The sequence below is a fragment of the Phodopus roborovskii genome, unplaced genomic scaffold (genome assembly GCF_943737965.1).
Source record: "Phodopus roborovskii unplaced genomic scaffold, PHOROB, whole genome shotgun sequence".
Taxonomy (NCBI): Eukaryota; Metazoa; Chordata; class Mammalia; order Rodentia; family Cricetidae; genus Phodopus; species Phodopus roborovskii.
In genome coordinates this window covers 23090733-23105238 of record NW_026126434.1, presented here as the reverse complement: position 1 = coordinate 23105238, position 14506 = coordinate 23090733, and the positions used below count along the sequence as shown (strand labels likewise).

The 14506-nt window shown below is 44.2% G+C and overlaps 1 protein-coding gene across 1 annotated transcript in view; it reads left to right on the top strand.

Moving 5' to 3' along the window:
* Adarb1 (adenosine deaminase RNA specific B1) overlaps positions 1-7452 on the top strand; it is a 40655-nt gene extending 33203 nt beyond the window's left edge. Inside the window, exons 8-9 of the mRNA XM_051186974.1 lie at positions 2282-2460; positions 3314-7452. Coding sequence (XP_051042931.1) covers positions 2282-2460; positions 3314-3493 — 359 coding nt within the window. The 3' untranslated portion in view covers positions 3494-7452. The remainder of the gene's footprint in view (positions 1-2281; positions 2461-3313) is intronic.
* Positions 7453-14506: the final 7054 nt, after the last annotated feature.

The window sequence follows — 14506 nt, the reverse complement described above, 5'->3', positions numbered from 1 at the left end:
GCTGTAGTTTTCTTCCTTCCTCCCTCCCTTCCTCCCTCCCTCCCTCCCTCCTTCCCTCCCTCTCTCCCTTCCTCCCTCCCTTCCTTTCTTCCTTCCTTTACTCTTCTCTTTGTTTTGAAACAGGGTTTCTCTGTGTAACAGTCCTGGCTGTCCTAGAACTACTTCTGTAGTCCAGGCTGGCCTCAAACTCACAGAGATCCTTCTGCCTCTGCCTCTGCCTCTGCCTCCCAAGTGCTGGGATTAAAGATGTGTACCACCACTGCCTGGCCATAGTTTTCTTTTATCTTTTTCTCAGTCATTTTTGCTACTTAATTTCTATTTGATCCAAATGTTCTTTGTTGTCTCTTTCCATTTTTCTCTTACCATAATATTGTCTTTGATGGTTATAGTTTAGCTCCCTTTTATATTTTTAGCTGTTACTTTTGTTTTATAGGTTTATTAATTTTAAAGGGATTATACATTCTTAATGTAGCACAGTCTGCCTTCAAGTGATACTATCCCACCTCACACACAGTGACATTCCCCCATCTCTTTTTTGTTTTATTTTTGTTTTTCAAGTCAGGGTTTCTCTTTGTAACAATCCTGACTGTCTTGGAACTCACTTTGTAGACCAAACTGACCTCGAACTCACTGAGTTCTGCCTCCCAAGTGCTGAGATTAAAGGCTTGTGCTACCACCACCCGGCCATCTCCCTGACTCTTACAATAGATGCTCCCATTTCTCTTTCCCCAGACTTTGTGGTATTATCACATTTTAATTTTTGTGTGCTAAAAATCCCACATTATTACTTTCATTTCAAAATTCTATTATCTTTTAAAGGTATTTCAATGATAAAGGATTCCTTCCCCCCTCCTTTCCCTGTTTTCCTTTGTGTGGATCTGGATTCCACTTGCTGTCATCTTCCCTTGTGACTGAAGAACTCTCTTACATTCCTTTTAAGAGTCTTCTGAAGATGAATTAACTATTCAGCGTCAGTGTGTCTGAAAGTGTATTTTGCTTTCATCTTTAAACACAGATTTTGCTGAGCTAGTGTATCTTTCTGGGATGGTAGGGGCTTTATGCTTTTTTAGAACGCAAAGGCCATTGCCCGCTCCTCTTATCTGCATTGTCCAGCCCATCTTGTCTCCTTGGTTTGTCTTCTCTGACTGTGTTTAAGATTTTTCACTCTGTGCTGATGTTGAGCAGTTTATTGTGACATGCTTTGATGTACTTTATTCATATTTCTTATGCTTGGGGTTTGCTGAATGTCTTAGTTCTGTAGTTTGTTAGTTTCACATAATGTGGAAAGATTTTATTCATGTTTATTCATATATTTTTTCCTGTGCCCTATCTCTTTCAGGAATTCTACTTAACATAGATTTTGTTCTTTCATGTTATCTACCCCCCACCCCGGTGTGTGTGTGTGTGTGTGTGTGTGTGTGTGTGTGTGTATTTCATTCTGAGTAGCTTCTGTCATCATGTCTAGTGATTCACTAGTATTTTTTCTGCACTTTGAATTCTGTAATTAAGTTCATCATGGATACTTTGTTCCCAGACACTGGTTCCTCTCTAGAAGTTTGGTTCAGAGCTTTGTCTCTGTCTTGCATGTGCTTGCTAGGTTTCTTCAGGTAGCTCTGGCTGTCCTGGCTGTACCAGGCTGGCCATGTACTTACAGAGGTCTTCCTGCTTCTGTCTCCCAAATGCTGGGAATAAAGGTGTGTATCACTACTGTCCAGCCAGGGGTCTTTCTAAAAACCTTTCACTCTTCAAGCCTGTGGTTGTTGATAATGAAGCAATTAGTATGAGAATGTGCCTGTGCTTATTTGCTGAGTACTAGGTTTCTGTGTATACCTGGAGCGCAGTGCTGTGAAACTGAGTGTCCTGGTACATGGCGTTCAGTGGCAAGTCTGTATGCTGAGTTTGAGCAGCCCCACTGGTTCCACTTTGTAGAACCTGAGGCAGCTTGCCCATCTACCCTTTGCTAGGTTTCTAGCTCAGTTGGTCCAAGGGAGAGCTGACATGCTTGGTAGGAAATCCTATGGATTCAGGAATCTGTCAGACTCTATTGGCTTGCCCCACACAGACAAATATATATTTAATATATTTATGTATCAGTTCTGACATCTTAGCCCTGTTTTTCCTGGGCCACCAAGAGACAGCCTCACTCTGGGAGGCTTAGCCTCCTCCTTGTGGCAGGGGTATGATGTACATCCTCAGCTCTGAACTGTGTGCTATGCTGTCCACTTCCCTTCCTGGTGGGAAACAAGGGCTTCATGTCACTTCTGTGTCTGCTCTATTCCAGGCATCAGCAATGCAGAGGCACGGCAGCCAGGGAAGGCACCAAACTTCAGTGTCAACTGGACAGTGGGCGACTCTGCCATAGAGGTCATCAATGCCACAACAGGGAAGGATGAGTTAGGCCGCCCATCCCGCCTGTGTAAGCACGCGTTGTACTGTCGCTGGATGCGTGTACATGGCAAGGTACTGAGGCACCCTCACTGGGTGTCAGCCCACCTCCCCCAGCGTGTCCATCTCCATTCCTTCCCTCCCTCCTGGTTTTCATCATCATCCACTATTGCAACCTCCTAACAAGATCATTGGAAAACTCTTATTTCTTCAGATTGTTGTTAGTTTAAATGTATGGCCCTGGTTCCACAAGCCTGAGAACTGCCTCAAAGACAGCTTCCTCCCTCACTCCTGCAGAGTCTTAGCTGCTGTCTTGGCACTGGGGGAGGAGACTGCTGGGAATCATGAAAAGGAAGGGCAGTCACTGAGCACTGTCATGCTGGCTTCTGTTCCCTTCATCAAGGGTCAGAAACTTAATTTATCTGCAGAGCCTTTTTCCCCAAATAAAACTTTAAGGCAGGATAACATTCATTCTTGTTTAAGCCAGGGATGTGGTGTTTTCTTATTATGAGCAGTAGTGTGGGGCACAGACAAACTCTCCTGTCCTCATAGGGAAAGACAAAATGCTATTATGGCAACCCAAGGGCTTTGCAGGACACCTCCAGTCTCTGCCATGTGGCAAGCTATGCATCACCCAGATGTTCTTTTTAATAGTTACAGGGGACAGGTGGAACTTGGGCCCTGGGATTTACCAGAGCACGGGTCCTACAGCCATCTGTCTGACCTACAAGCCACTGCTTAGAGATGGAACTGAGCATTAGGCTGGCCTCTTGTGGGTACTCTTCCTTCTAGGAGAGCACCTTCTTCTGTTTGCTTTTTCACGAACCAGCACAGTCCTGAGCATCATTGTTTTAGCATTACCCTAGGTTTCTCTCTCGTCTGTTGCTGTTCCAGTAGCTGCTTTACATGTGCATGTATCCTTCTACAGGTTCCCCCCCACCTGCTGCGCACCAAGATCACTAAGCCCACTACATACCACGAATCCAAGCTGGCAGCGAAGGAGTACCAGGCTGCCAAGGCACGTCTGTTCACTGCCTTCATCAAGGCGGGGCTGGGCGCCTGGGTGGAGAAGCCCACAGAGCAGGACCAGTTCTCTCTCACTCCCTGAGCCAGGCGGGTGTCGAGCACAGAGTGCGAGGCTGCAGTGCCAAGTCGTCCCCCAGAGCCTTGCATCTGAACTGGGACAGATGTGCACCTTGGAGATGGCATGGGGAATCTGGGGGAACCACTGACATCAAGCACCATTCCAGCAGCTCTCACCCCAACAGGGCAGCATGGGGATGTAAGGTGCGGGGCACCTCACATGTGAATGGGGATCAGGTGCACAGTGGGAGTGCATGGGGGGGCATAGGGGCCCATCACCACCCCTTGCCACACATTTCCCCTCTTGAGCTACCCAGTGACCGCTTTATATCTCAGTTTACATTAGACGTTGAGTTCTACTGAGTAGGGCTTCCTAAGTATAGGAAAATAGAAATTACTTTGTGTGAGATTCTTGAATAAATAATTTATTCAGAGCTAGGAATGAGATTTATAAAATAAGAAGTAATTATGTCAGGTCACTTTTATGCCACATTATTTTAATTGCAAAAGGAAAAAAAGCATTTCTATGTGGAAGAGCACGAGAATATAAAGATAGGAAGAGAACTACCACATGCACTTCTACGAGTGGCCGCTCCTCTACGTAGGTCCTTCACAGTTAGGTCCTCACAGTAGGTTTTAACCGCTCTCCTGGGGTGACCCAGCATGACATGGCGTGACCCTGGCACACACTGGCCCTGCAGCAGGGATTCTGTGTCCTGCAGAGTCATGACCTAGGATCTGCTGCCTTGCCTGCCTCTAGAAACTTCCATGCCCCTGGTTAGGCTCAGATTATGGAGAACTCGACTTGCTTCTTAAATAACTAAAGATCAAATATGCCCATACCTGTGTTGGCTGGTCATCACTTGGGGGTTTTAACCATGTAGGTTTTGTGGCCTAGAAGAATTCAATAGGGCTGCTATGCACACAGAGCACACAGCCTTCCCTCTGCTCTTTCTTTGGGATCTGGTGGGTCAGAACCACTGACTACTCAGAAAGCTTCGCGGGATGGAAAGAGTTATTTAAGCAGGTACCATTCTTGGATCATGTCAGGTAAAGCATATTATTAAGTTATTCCTTCCAGCTTTATCAGACACATGTTTGAAAAATGAAACATTCAGGTTGAAGCCAGTGAGACAATGTGAGGCCAGAACGTTGCAGACCAGACATTGGTGTCTCGACAGGCAGGCCTGGGTGCTATTGGCTTCTTGTGGCTGAGCTCCAAGATGCTTCCCAGCACCCTTTAGGCACAGGATGGCCCCCAGGATCCTGGAGTGGACCACCTGGACCTCCTGTACTCAGACTTGCCCCAGGTGCCTTGTTGCTTCCACTCAGGATTAGGGAGGAGTGGAGGGAGGAGGGGCTGTGGCTGTCAGCTAAATGTGCCAGCCTGGTCCAGCAGGTTGCTCTGAAGAGCCTCAGGGCCATGAGCAGAGAAAGTGAAGACTCATCCCACAGCACACATCCACTGCAGCTGTATCTAGAGCACTGGCAGCTGTGTGGCTCTGCTCTATTCAACCAGGTGTTTGTGTCCTTGACACACTGAGAAAAACCAGAACAAAAGCATAGCCACCGTCGGTTCCACCAGATTCCCAGCAGACCTCAAGAGGCTGTGTGTTGTTGCTTCCATGAGACCTACTCATGTCCCCCTGTCGGGAGCCCTGTCTGTGTCCTTGTGGGTATCTCATGTGCCTCTCATCCTGCGGGGCTTGATCCTCATGGCATGAAGAGCCTACCAGAACTCCCTAGAGACATGTGTTACCACAGACATCTCCAACTCACCACCTGCCCTCCTGACAAGGGTGAGCTCTCCCAGTCAGGATCACAGAGCCCTGTGTGCCATGGCAGGGTCTTGTTTGGATAAAATGCACTGGGGTTCCTTAAAGAAAGGGTCTCATATTGCCATAGTATCACCACCTTCCCCACAGGCTCCTGCACTTTCCAAAAGGAAAAACACCATGTTGGTGTGTTCTTACTCTTGTTTTTAAAATGTATTTTTCCTAATGGAGATGGGGAGATAGGCTTAGTTGAGTTTTCCTGATTGTTTTTAAGTACATCTCAGTTATAACGTGTAACAAAAGTATATCCCATATATACTAAAAAACATGCATTACATCTGGCTTTCCATGTCACGTAACAAAGGTGCCCAACCGGGAAGTCAATATTACACATATAGAGAACCTAAAATCACAGGGGTCTGTCCTGCATAGACTTGGCCTAGGCCCTGGAAAGAGGAAGGAAGGCAGCCCGGAGGGCACCCTGTGGTGAGGAGGTAGCATGACAGCGTGCATCACCTCCTGCTCCCAGGATATGGCAGCTCAAACAGCCCATCTGTGACCAGAAAGAAAACAGAAGTGTTAATTCAAGACTAAGCTCTTTGAACTCCTTCCTGAAGGTTACAGTGAGTGATACCGTGATAGCATTTCATATCCAGGACCTAGACATCACACACTCAACAGAAAGCTTAATACACCAAGAACATGATGGCCATGTTTTGGATACTTCAGCAGGCATAAAGGTTGGGGGTTCTCTGTGCTGTGGACCTTGCTAAACCTGAAGTATTCATTCCACAAAGCAGTGTCCCTCACGACTATTCAGGCCCAGCTCTGACAGGGCTGTAGCTACTCACTAGGAGGTCATTATCATGAGGGAGTCTCAGGTAGGCTAGCATGTTTGTGTAGGGCTGAGGCTCTCCACCGAGATCTAGGCAGGGTGGATGTGATGTCCATACCATTAACCCTGATCGTATCAGGAGGAAACATCTCCCCCATCAAGGGATACCAAAGAACAAACTACAGTTCTGAATCTGAGTCTTTGACCATTCTTCCTATTTTGATTTTTTTTAAATAGTTAAGAATAGGTTTAAGTATGCAAGCCATCATCTCATAAGGCATTGCTCTCTATTTCATCCCCAGCTCATGGTATCTCCAGGCTGTAGTTGCTGCTTGGTTTTTAAATCTATGTCTCCCCTTTAGTTTTAGACAGGTGCACCAAGGGTGAGCAGCCACCAGAGGGTCAGGAATGTGGGATGATTTGCATATCACCCCATGCTAAGAGTAAAAACACACAATGCAGGAGCAGCTAGTCACTTCCAAAATATGTTACTCCAGAAATGTCAGCTCTGTCCAGTCATAACTTTGATCCAGAAAGAGGAAGAAAATGAGCTGAAATTCGCATCTGTAAGTTCTCAAAATTAGGGAACCTCTCCGAAGATTCCTTCATGTTGTCAGCCCCAGACTTCATCATGGGAAGGGCAGAGTGTATGTGTTGAGTGTGTACAGCTTGTATGTGTCCTTGTCTCTTGGCATATCTATCATGTGACAGTCTCCCCAAGACTGAAGAGGTGGTTATATCCAATGTGCCCTGTGAACTGCCCCACACTGGGGCTACTGAGTTCATGTGACCTTAGGGAATGGGGATTGGGAAGCCTCTGACCTGCCAGGGACCATGCACAAATTAGTCACATAGGTCTGACCAATCATGACTGGCTCCTCAGTGCACTTTTCTTTCAGTTCCTGGGGAAATTTTCACGTCTCTGTGGTAGTGCCTGTACTTTGTGTTTGCTGTTTGAATGACAAGTGCCCAGCCTCAGAAGCACTAATTGTAGCCACAGCAGGAGCTGATGGTACATAAGGAACTGATGGGCCATTCTTCTGAATGGAACACAGTAGGTTAAAAAGCACAGTCTGTGGAATGTTAATGGGATAAGCCCCTAAAAGCTGTTTGCTTTTCCAGGCTTTGAGTTATATATTTCTCATTTGATTTTAGAATTTGGACACTTTACATGAATGTAATTCAGCCAAGAAACATGTTGCTAAGATACAATCCTCAGTGTTCTCTGTATGTATATTTATGTATATACCACATGTTACAGCCTGCATGAGCTTCCTCTCACACCGAGCCCAGCCGGAACTGAGCATGAGATGTTGTCACATGTAGACAAAGGACTGAGATGTTCTCAATAAAGACTAAGACGTTTCACTATGACTTCTTGTGGAGACTTGCTTTTTCACTTCGTCCTTGCTCCATTGGCAGGGCTAGAGTCAGAACCTCCTGATCATATTGAAAGGTATGGATAGCTGCCACCGGAGAGCTGTGGGTCTTGAGTGTATCTGCTCATGTTACCTCTGTCCACTGCACCAAATGTTCAGTGCATCTGTCTACCTGGAGACTCTCTTGGTTCCTTGCACCTGGTTTCTCTGTCTTCCTGGAGATCTTTTGGCTCTGCTCCAATATACAGGGTGCTGTGGAAGGAAGGACATTCATGATTCAGGGAGAGTTGGCCACGAGACTGCAAAAGCATGGCCTTGAGGGAGTGTGCATATGTTATGTAAGGGAACACATTGATAAGTCTACAAGGAAGGGACAATGCCTATGGAGTTTGGAATGACTTTGAGTTTCCTGTTGAAAACACTTATTTGGTTGATATTTCTACAATTAAATATAAAATCAATGTAAAGGTTTTAAAGAGTCATAATGCACCATATATCTTTTAAAAGCAACATGGTTAGAGACGTGGCCTGCTTCTTTGTTTTGGAACTGGTAATAAAACTAATTCAGTGACACATTTGCCTTTGATTATCTCAGACTGAAGGCAAAATGGAAAAACAAATGTTAACCTGTGTGACCTAGGAAATGCCAGCTGGCTCTACTCCCTTCATGCTCTCCTCTCCAGGGTCAGAGGACCACTTGGCTGAGTCTCAGGCAATCGCTTCTCTGCCTGTGTCTTTCATTTTCTGTGAATGAACTGAATGTTCTTTAAAGTATTGCAGAATTACATTCTGATGTGACAGCTACCAACTTAGCTTTTTAGCAACCTGTTTACCACTTCAGCAGGATCCTGGAAGAATGGATCCTAAAAATGAGGTAGACTAAAGTCTCATGTAATAGCCAACCCAATTCAGGCTTCAGATCATACTCTGGGGGTTAAAAATGGTCACATAATCAAAATTCTCATGAAGACAAACTGCACATGGCAAAAAGCATGTCTTTCTCTAGAGGCGCATAAATGAGTAACAATAGCCAGTTATAGTACATAATATGAAGTAAACTCACTTCTATCTGCTACACCTGGGAGGAACAGGAACACACATTCCAAGAACAATTCCATGTTTTTGAAGAAATGGTCACAAGACTGTCTTATTTCTTGGAATTTTCTTATAAACATTCAGAATTCCCCTCACTCAACTTGGACTGGTATTCTGAGGAGCATTTGATGATGTTGCTAACAAATAAGAGAAGGGCTGGGATACAGTTAGTCTTGTCTTATATGGGAGAAGACCTGAGTTCCGTGTGGGGGGGGGGGGGGAGGAGAGAGAGAGAGAAAGCATCTGTGTAAGCAAACAAGCATAACCTGAACATTCACCTACATGTTTCATGATGTTGTTACAAATTAAGACTCATTTTCTTTCTATATAAAATGAGTCAAGTAACTGTACTAGGTCCATATATCTAAAATCCTGATTTCATTGTCTCTAGTTATTTCTCTTCCAGGCTCTCTACTATAACTCATTTCTCGTTATTTTCTTTTTCAGTATCCCTGGAAAAGCTTGCTTGCACTTTTGTTTCTATTGGAAAAGTAGGTCAGTTTTGGTTTTTGGTTTTTGGTTGGTTTTTTTTTTTTTTTTCTGACAGAAAATAGGTCTAACTTTGTTCACTGGTGTGACAAGAAGGATTAGGTCACATGGAGTACATTTGCCATAAATAGAATGCACTAACTCTGCAACTGCTCAGTTGCAATGAAAGTACATTTAAAATGTTGATGTAGAGAAAGCATGTTATCAATATTAAATTGGGGAGCACAAATTTGCATCTCAGTGTCTGAGACCCCTCCTGAATATATTAGGTTTAACAAGATGACAAAGAATCACAGATAAATGGCAGCCCCTTGACAAGTTGTGTCATAAACACCATGACTAAAGATGACAGGATGACAGATTCTTCTGCAAGCCAAGTGGTTTCTAATCCTTTGCTTTAAAACACTTGAATAAAAACCTCATTGACTTGACAGCTGACGAAGCATTAAAACCATTCTCACAACTTTTAAATTTTTAAATCACTAGATTTGGGGATACTACTTAGGAATTCAAAATACAGTCAAGATTGTTGCTTTGAAGAACACGGTTAACAAGACAAAATGGCTCCCTATAGAACAGGAAAAAAAACTTCACTAATCCCACATCTGACAGAGTGCTGATCTCCAAAATAAACAACTCGAGAAACTAGACATCAAACTACCAAATAATACAATTAAAAAATGGGGAACAGATCTAAACAGAGAATTCCCAACAGAACAATTTCAAATGGCAGAAAGACATTTAAGGAATGCTCAACATCCTTAGTCATCGAAATGCAAATCAAAACCACCCTGAGATTCAGAATGGCTGAGATCAAAAACACAAATGACAGCTTATGCTGGAGAAGATGTGGAGAAAGAGGAACACTCCTCCATTGCTGGTGGGAGTGCAAACTTGTACAATTGCTTTGGAAATCAGTATGGTAATTTCTCAGAAAATTAGGGATCAAGCTACCTCAAGACCCTGCCATACCACTGTTGGGCATATACCCAAAGGAGGCACTCTCATACCACAAGGACATTTGCTCAACTATGTTCATAGCAACATAATTCATAATAGCCAGATCTTGGAAACAACATAGATGTCCCTCAACTGAAGAATGGATAAAGAAAAGGTGGTATATTTACACAATGAAGTACTACTCAGTGGTAAGAAACAATGACATTCTAAAATTCACAGGCAAATGGACAGAACTAGAAAAAAACATCCTAAGCGAGGTAACCCAGATCCAGAAAGACAAATATAGAATGTACTCACTCATACGTGGATACCAGACATAAAGCAAAAGATAACCAGCCTACAAACTGCAATCCCAGAGAAGCTAAAACCCTCTTCCAGATATAGATGGAAAAAGATGCAGAAATCCACAAATCCACAACTAACCAATGGGCCAAGCTCCTGGAGTACAATCGAATTGAGGGAGGAGTGGAAAATATGAACAAAGGAGTCAAGAAACTCAAAGAATCAGCTGACCCAAGCTAGTGAGAGATCATTGACTCAGGTCTGACATATGGGGAACCTGCATAAGACCGAACTAGACTCCCTTAATGTAGGTGACAATGGTGTGGCTGAGACAATATATGAGGCCACTGGCAGTGGATCCAAAACGTAACTTTAATACACAGGCTGACAGTGGAGCCCATTCTATATGGAGAGATACCTTGCTCAGCCTAGACACGGGTGTGGGGCTGGAAAGGTGCTTTGGTCCGGCCTCAACAAGATGATGGGACAGACTTAGTAGACTTCCTAGGGGAGGCCTTACCCTCTCCAAGGAGCCGATGGGAGGAAGGAGGGAGAAGCAGGGGCAGAGAAGAGAGAAGGAACTGGAATTGGGAGGTAAAAAATAAAAAACAATAAAAAGATTGTTGCTATGACTTTTTAAAAATTCATTCTGTTTTCTAACATACCCACTATGACAAAACTAGACTATAACTGAGGCCAAACCATGCCACAATGGAACAGGGACATCTTGATCCTTGGATGTAGGTTAGAAAAGCCCTGATCAACCCATAGGAGGTACTGGGTTAAGAGGTACTGAGATTAAGTTACCACCTTACATGTGTTTTTGAAAAACTGATGTGCGAGAATAACATAATTCCAGGATATCATTTACAAAGCCTTTGGCCAGAGTAAATTTATTTTCATTCATAAGAAATTGTTTTGTAGTAGAGAAATTAATGTGATCACAACTTTGAGAAGAAAAAGAACATTTTTATTCAATGAAGAACTTTCTGAAGGGCCAAGAGTTTGTTCTGCCAAGTGGAGGCAGAAGTGGGAGGTGGAGTGGGGTGGTATGCCTCCGAAATCAGATCTCAGTAGACCTCAGTCACCCATTCCTCACAGCAGTCTGCAGCTGTTGCCTAAGTAAGAGCCAGACGCAGGGAGAGCCAGAGCAGTGGCCCAAAAGCTGAAAACCTGTGGTGGTGTCAGGAAGTGGGAGGGGCAGGAGGAGAGTGCCTGGGCTGGAGCAGGGCTGAACAGGAAGGAAGGCTAGGACAATGCAGAGTAGCTACAACTGTAGATAATTAAAAGAGAAATGTAAGGGTGAAGGGATAGTGAACAAGACCAAAGTCCCCTGCCTGTGAGCCCCTCCTGAGCCTACCCAGAACCTCCCCAGTGTGGGTGGGGGAGATAAGATCTGTAACTAGGTTGTTTGCAAAGTGGTCACCCACAGGTAATTTCCAGCGAATCTTGCTGCTCTAAAGACCCGAAGTGCACCCTAAACCAGCAGGTCATTGCTGAGTATCTGCTGAGCTGCAGCCCCAGTGTCTCCTAAGACCAGAGATTCTCTGCAGTGAGTGCATCCTGTCTCTCCAACTGTATCTCTATCAGCTCCTTAAAGTGCAGGACATGAGTTTCTCAGCCAAAAAAAAAAAAAAAAAAAAAAAAAAAAGAAGCTGCACGAGAGAAGAGAATGAGGATGTAGTGGCTTATGTGGAGATGGGATGTTTTTAGGCAAAGTCAGATGAAGGAAACATCCAAACTCATTTTGCTTTTATTTTTTGTTTTCTCCCTGAACTAATCAGCTTAATGTGGGTGCCTGGGTATCCTGGCGAGATAGGGAATCCATTCCAGACATGAATTTGCCTTTTGCAAGAGGGAAAACATTTCTTACAGTGTATTATTATACATTCTAGAAATTTTCCTATAAACACCACTTCAAACTAAGTAATCCTGGGCAGTAATTTTTCCCCCAGAAAACCATTAAAGGATATAGTTGAAAGCTGTCTTTTTTCTGGAATATGTCAGATTTCCTGGTATTTAGCTGTTACAGAGCAAAAATATTGTCAGCTGAATATTGTCACCTGTCAGGCAGGGCACCATCAGCCCTGTCACTTAGCCATTCATCTTTCTCTGAGTAGATGTGAGCCTGTTTGAGGCTATGCTGCACACGCCTAGCAGCTCCCATCACCTGCCTCCTTTGACTGGAAGGGAAGGCAATTTCTTTGGAACTACCTGTCTATCTGTGCTTCCAATGAAGCTGTGGGCATAGCTGATGTCTAGTGACAAGGAGAGTGACCCAGCTACTGTTGAATGATCAGAATCCCATATTGGAATTTTGCTGTTTTGAGTTTTTGTTGTTTTCAATGTTGCAAATTACTATCTTTGCTAGCAACCGAGATGATCCCAGCCCGATAGCAGGCTCTCTCACCTGGCCATCCAGATAGCCTGGGAGACCATGTCAGCTTTTGCCCAGGAATGTAGCTCTGGCCCTGGGAGTTGCACAGGACGCATTGCATCATGAGAAAATTACTAGGCTCTTGAGCCACAGGACTTCAGCACATTGGAACTGTTTGGTGAAAAAGGACCCCATACTGTGTCTACCTCTGGGAGGGAAAAAGGACAGTAGAAGGGCCTTGGCCAAAGAATGAAGGGAATTAGGCTGAAATCTTTGCTATCCAATCTCAGTCAACTCTTCTACAAGGCAGAATAACGACCAGGCAGCTAACTCTTACTTAGTCATCTGGGGTCAGAGTGGAACTCGTGGCTGAATGGGATCTGGACTGGAAATAAGCTAATAAGCACACGGTGGGACCTTGTGACATGGAAACTATAGAAACAAGACCAAGCCACATATTGAACAAGACAGGCAGTATTGAAAGTGATGGGATGGGGTAGAGCTTCAGATTGAGAGCAGAGGGCAGTGAGACATGATCAGGCATTCCCTTCAACAGAAGGACCAACAAGCAGTTATTTGATCATCTGGAGTGGACTAGGGTTTTTGGCAGTTGTTCATGGGCATGGTTTAAAAAGATGTTTCCCTTGTTGTATGCAGTCATTATTGCTTGGGAACCGTTAAGCTACAACTGGCTTTACAATCTTCAGAACCATTCTGATTTCATGTTTTTGATTGGGTCTTAAGATAAGGGTGAGGGTCTGTGGGTGCTAGAGTTGCCAAAAGGAAAAAAAAAAAAAAGTACATGGTGGGCCTGAAGAAACATTCGTTTTAACTGGCAGCAGGCCAACATTATGTGTTAGTCTTCAGCAAAACAAGTGACAAGTTTATAAGTAAAACTGAGTAGAGACTGAATTAAAACAGCAGAGGGTACAAACACAATGTGTCTTTTATTCTATGGTAGTCACCCATCAAATAGTATAGCCTTAAGCAGATTTGTATGAGTGTTTTGTTTTTGTTTTTGCAAAAGCAGCCTTCAACTTTTCACAGAGTACTTAAGCAACTGTTTACACAACCCATGTCAAGGTGTAATTAGAGCTAGTGGGAAGCACACAATGCATGGTTCAGCCATGTGACATCCAAAATCTGAGGTCAACTATGAGCAGGTGAAGCCAGAGGACTTACTACTTTTTTTTCTATAGTAACAACCCTGTTGACTGTCATTCGTGTGCTCATCTGGAGGGATGGATCTGTGAACATTATGGCCTTGAAACCTGATCTGGTGTTTGATGGCAAAGCTTGCCTAGGGTATGCTTTTAGCTGGATAACAGGTTAAAGGGCCAGAGTAGACTTGTGGTGGCCCCTTCCTGTCTCAGTGAAAGAAATGGCAGCAGTTGGAAAGATGGCCAGCCAGTATCTAAAGAGCAGAGATGCATGCTGAGTGACTGCTTGCCTGGAGGAATGGAGCTGTGTGTGCCTTCTCTTCCAGGTGCTCACATCCAGGACCTCTCCACTCTGAATGGACACCTGAGAATCCGAGGAGGGGGTCCTTCAAGAAAGACCACTGCATAGGAGGAGAGTTGGAATGATCTGTTAAAGCAAGTGAACAGGTGCACCAGTGTGATGTATGTGAAAGAAAAAGTAAATGAGTGGAAGGCAAAAGAGCCTGTTGATAACTGATAATCACCAGCTGGTCCCTGATAAAGGAACAAAGACAACACAACAGAGTAAAGGTAGTCTCTTCGACCAGTGGTGCTGAAGCAACTGGACACCCACATATAATACTGAATCTAGACATGCCAAAAACCCATCATAAAAATTCTTAAGTGTAAAATGTATCAAATATCAA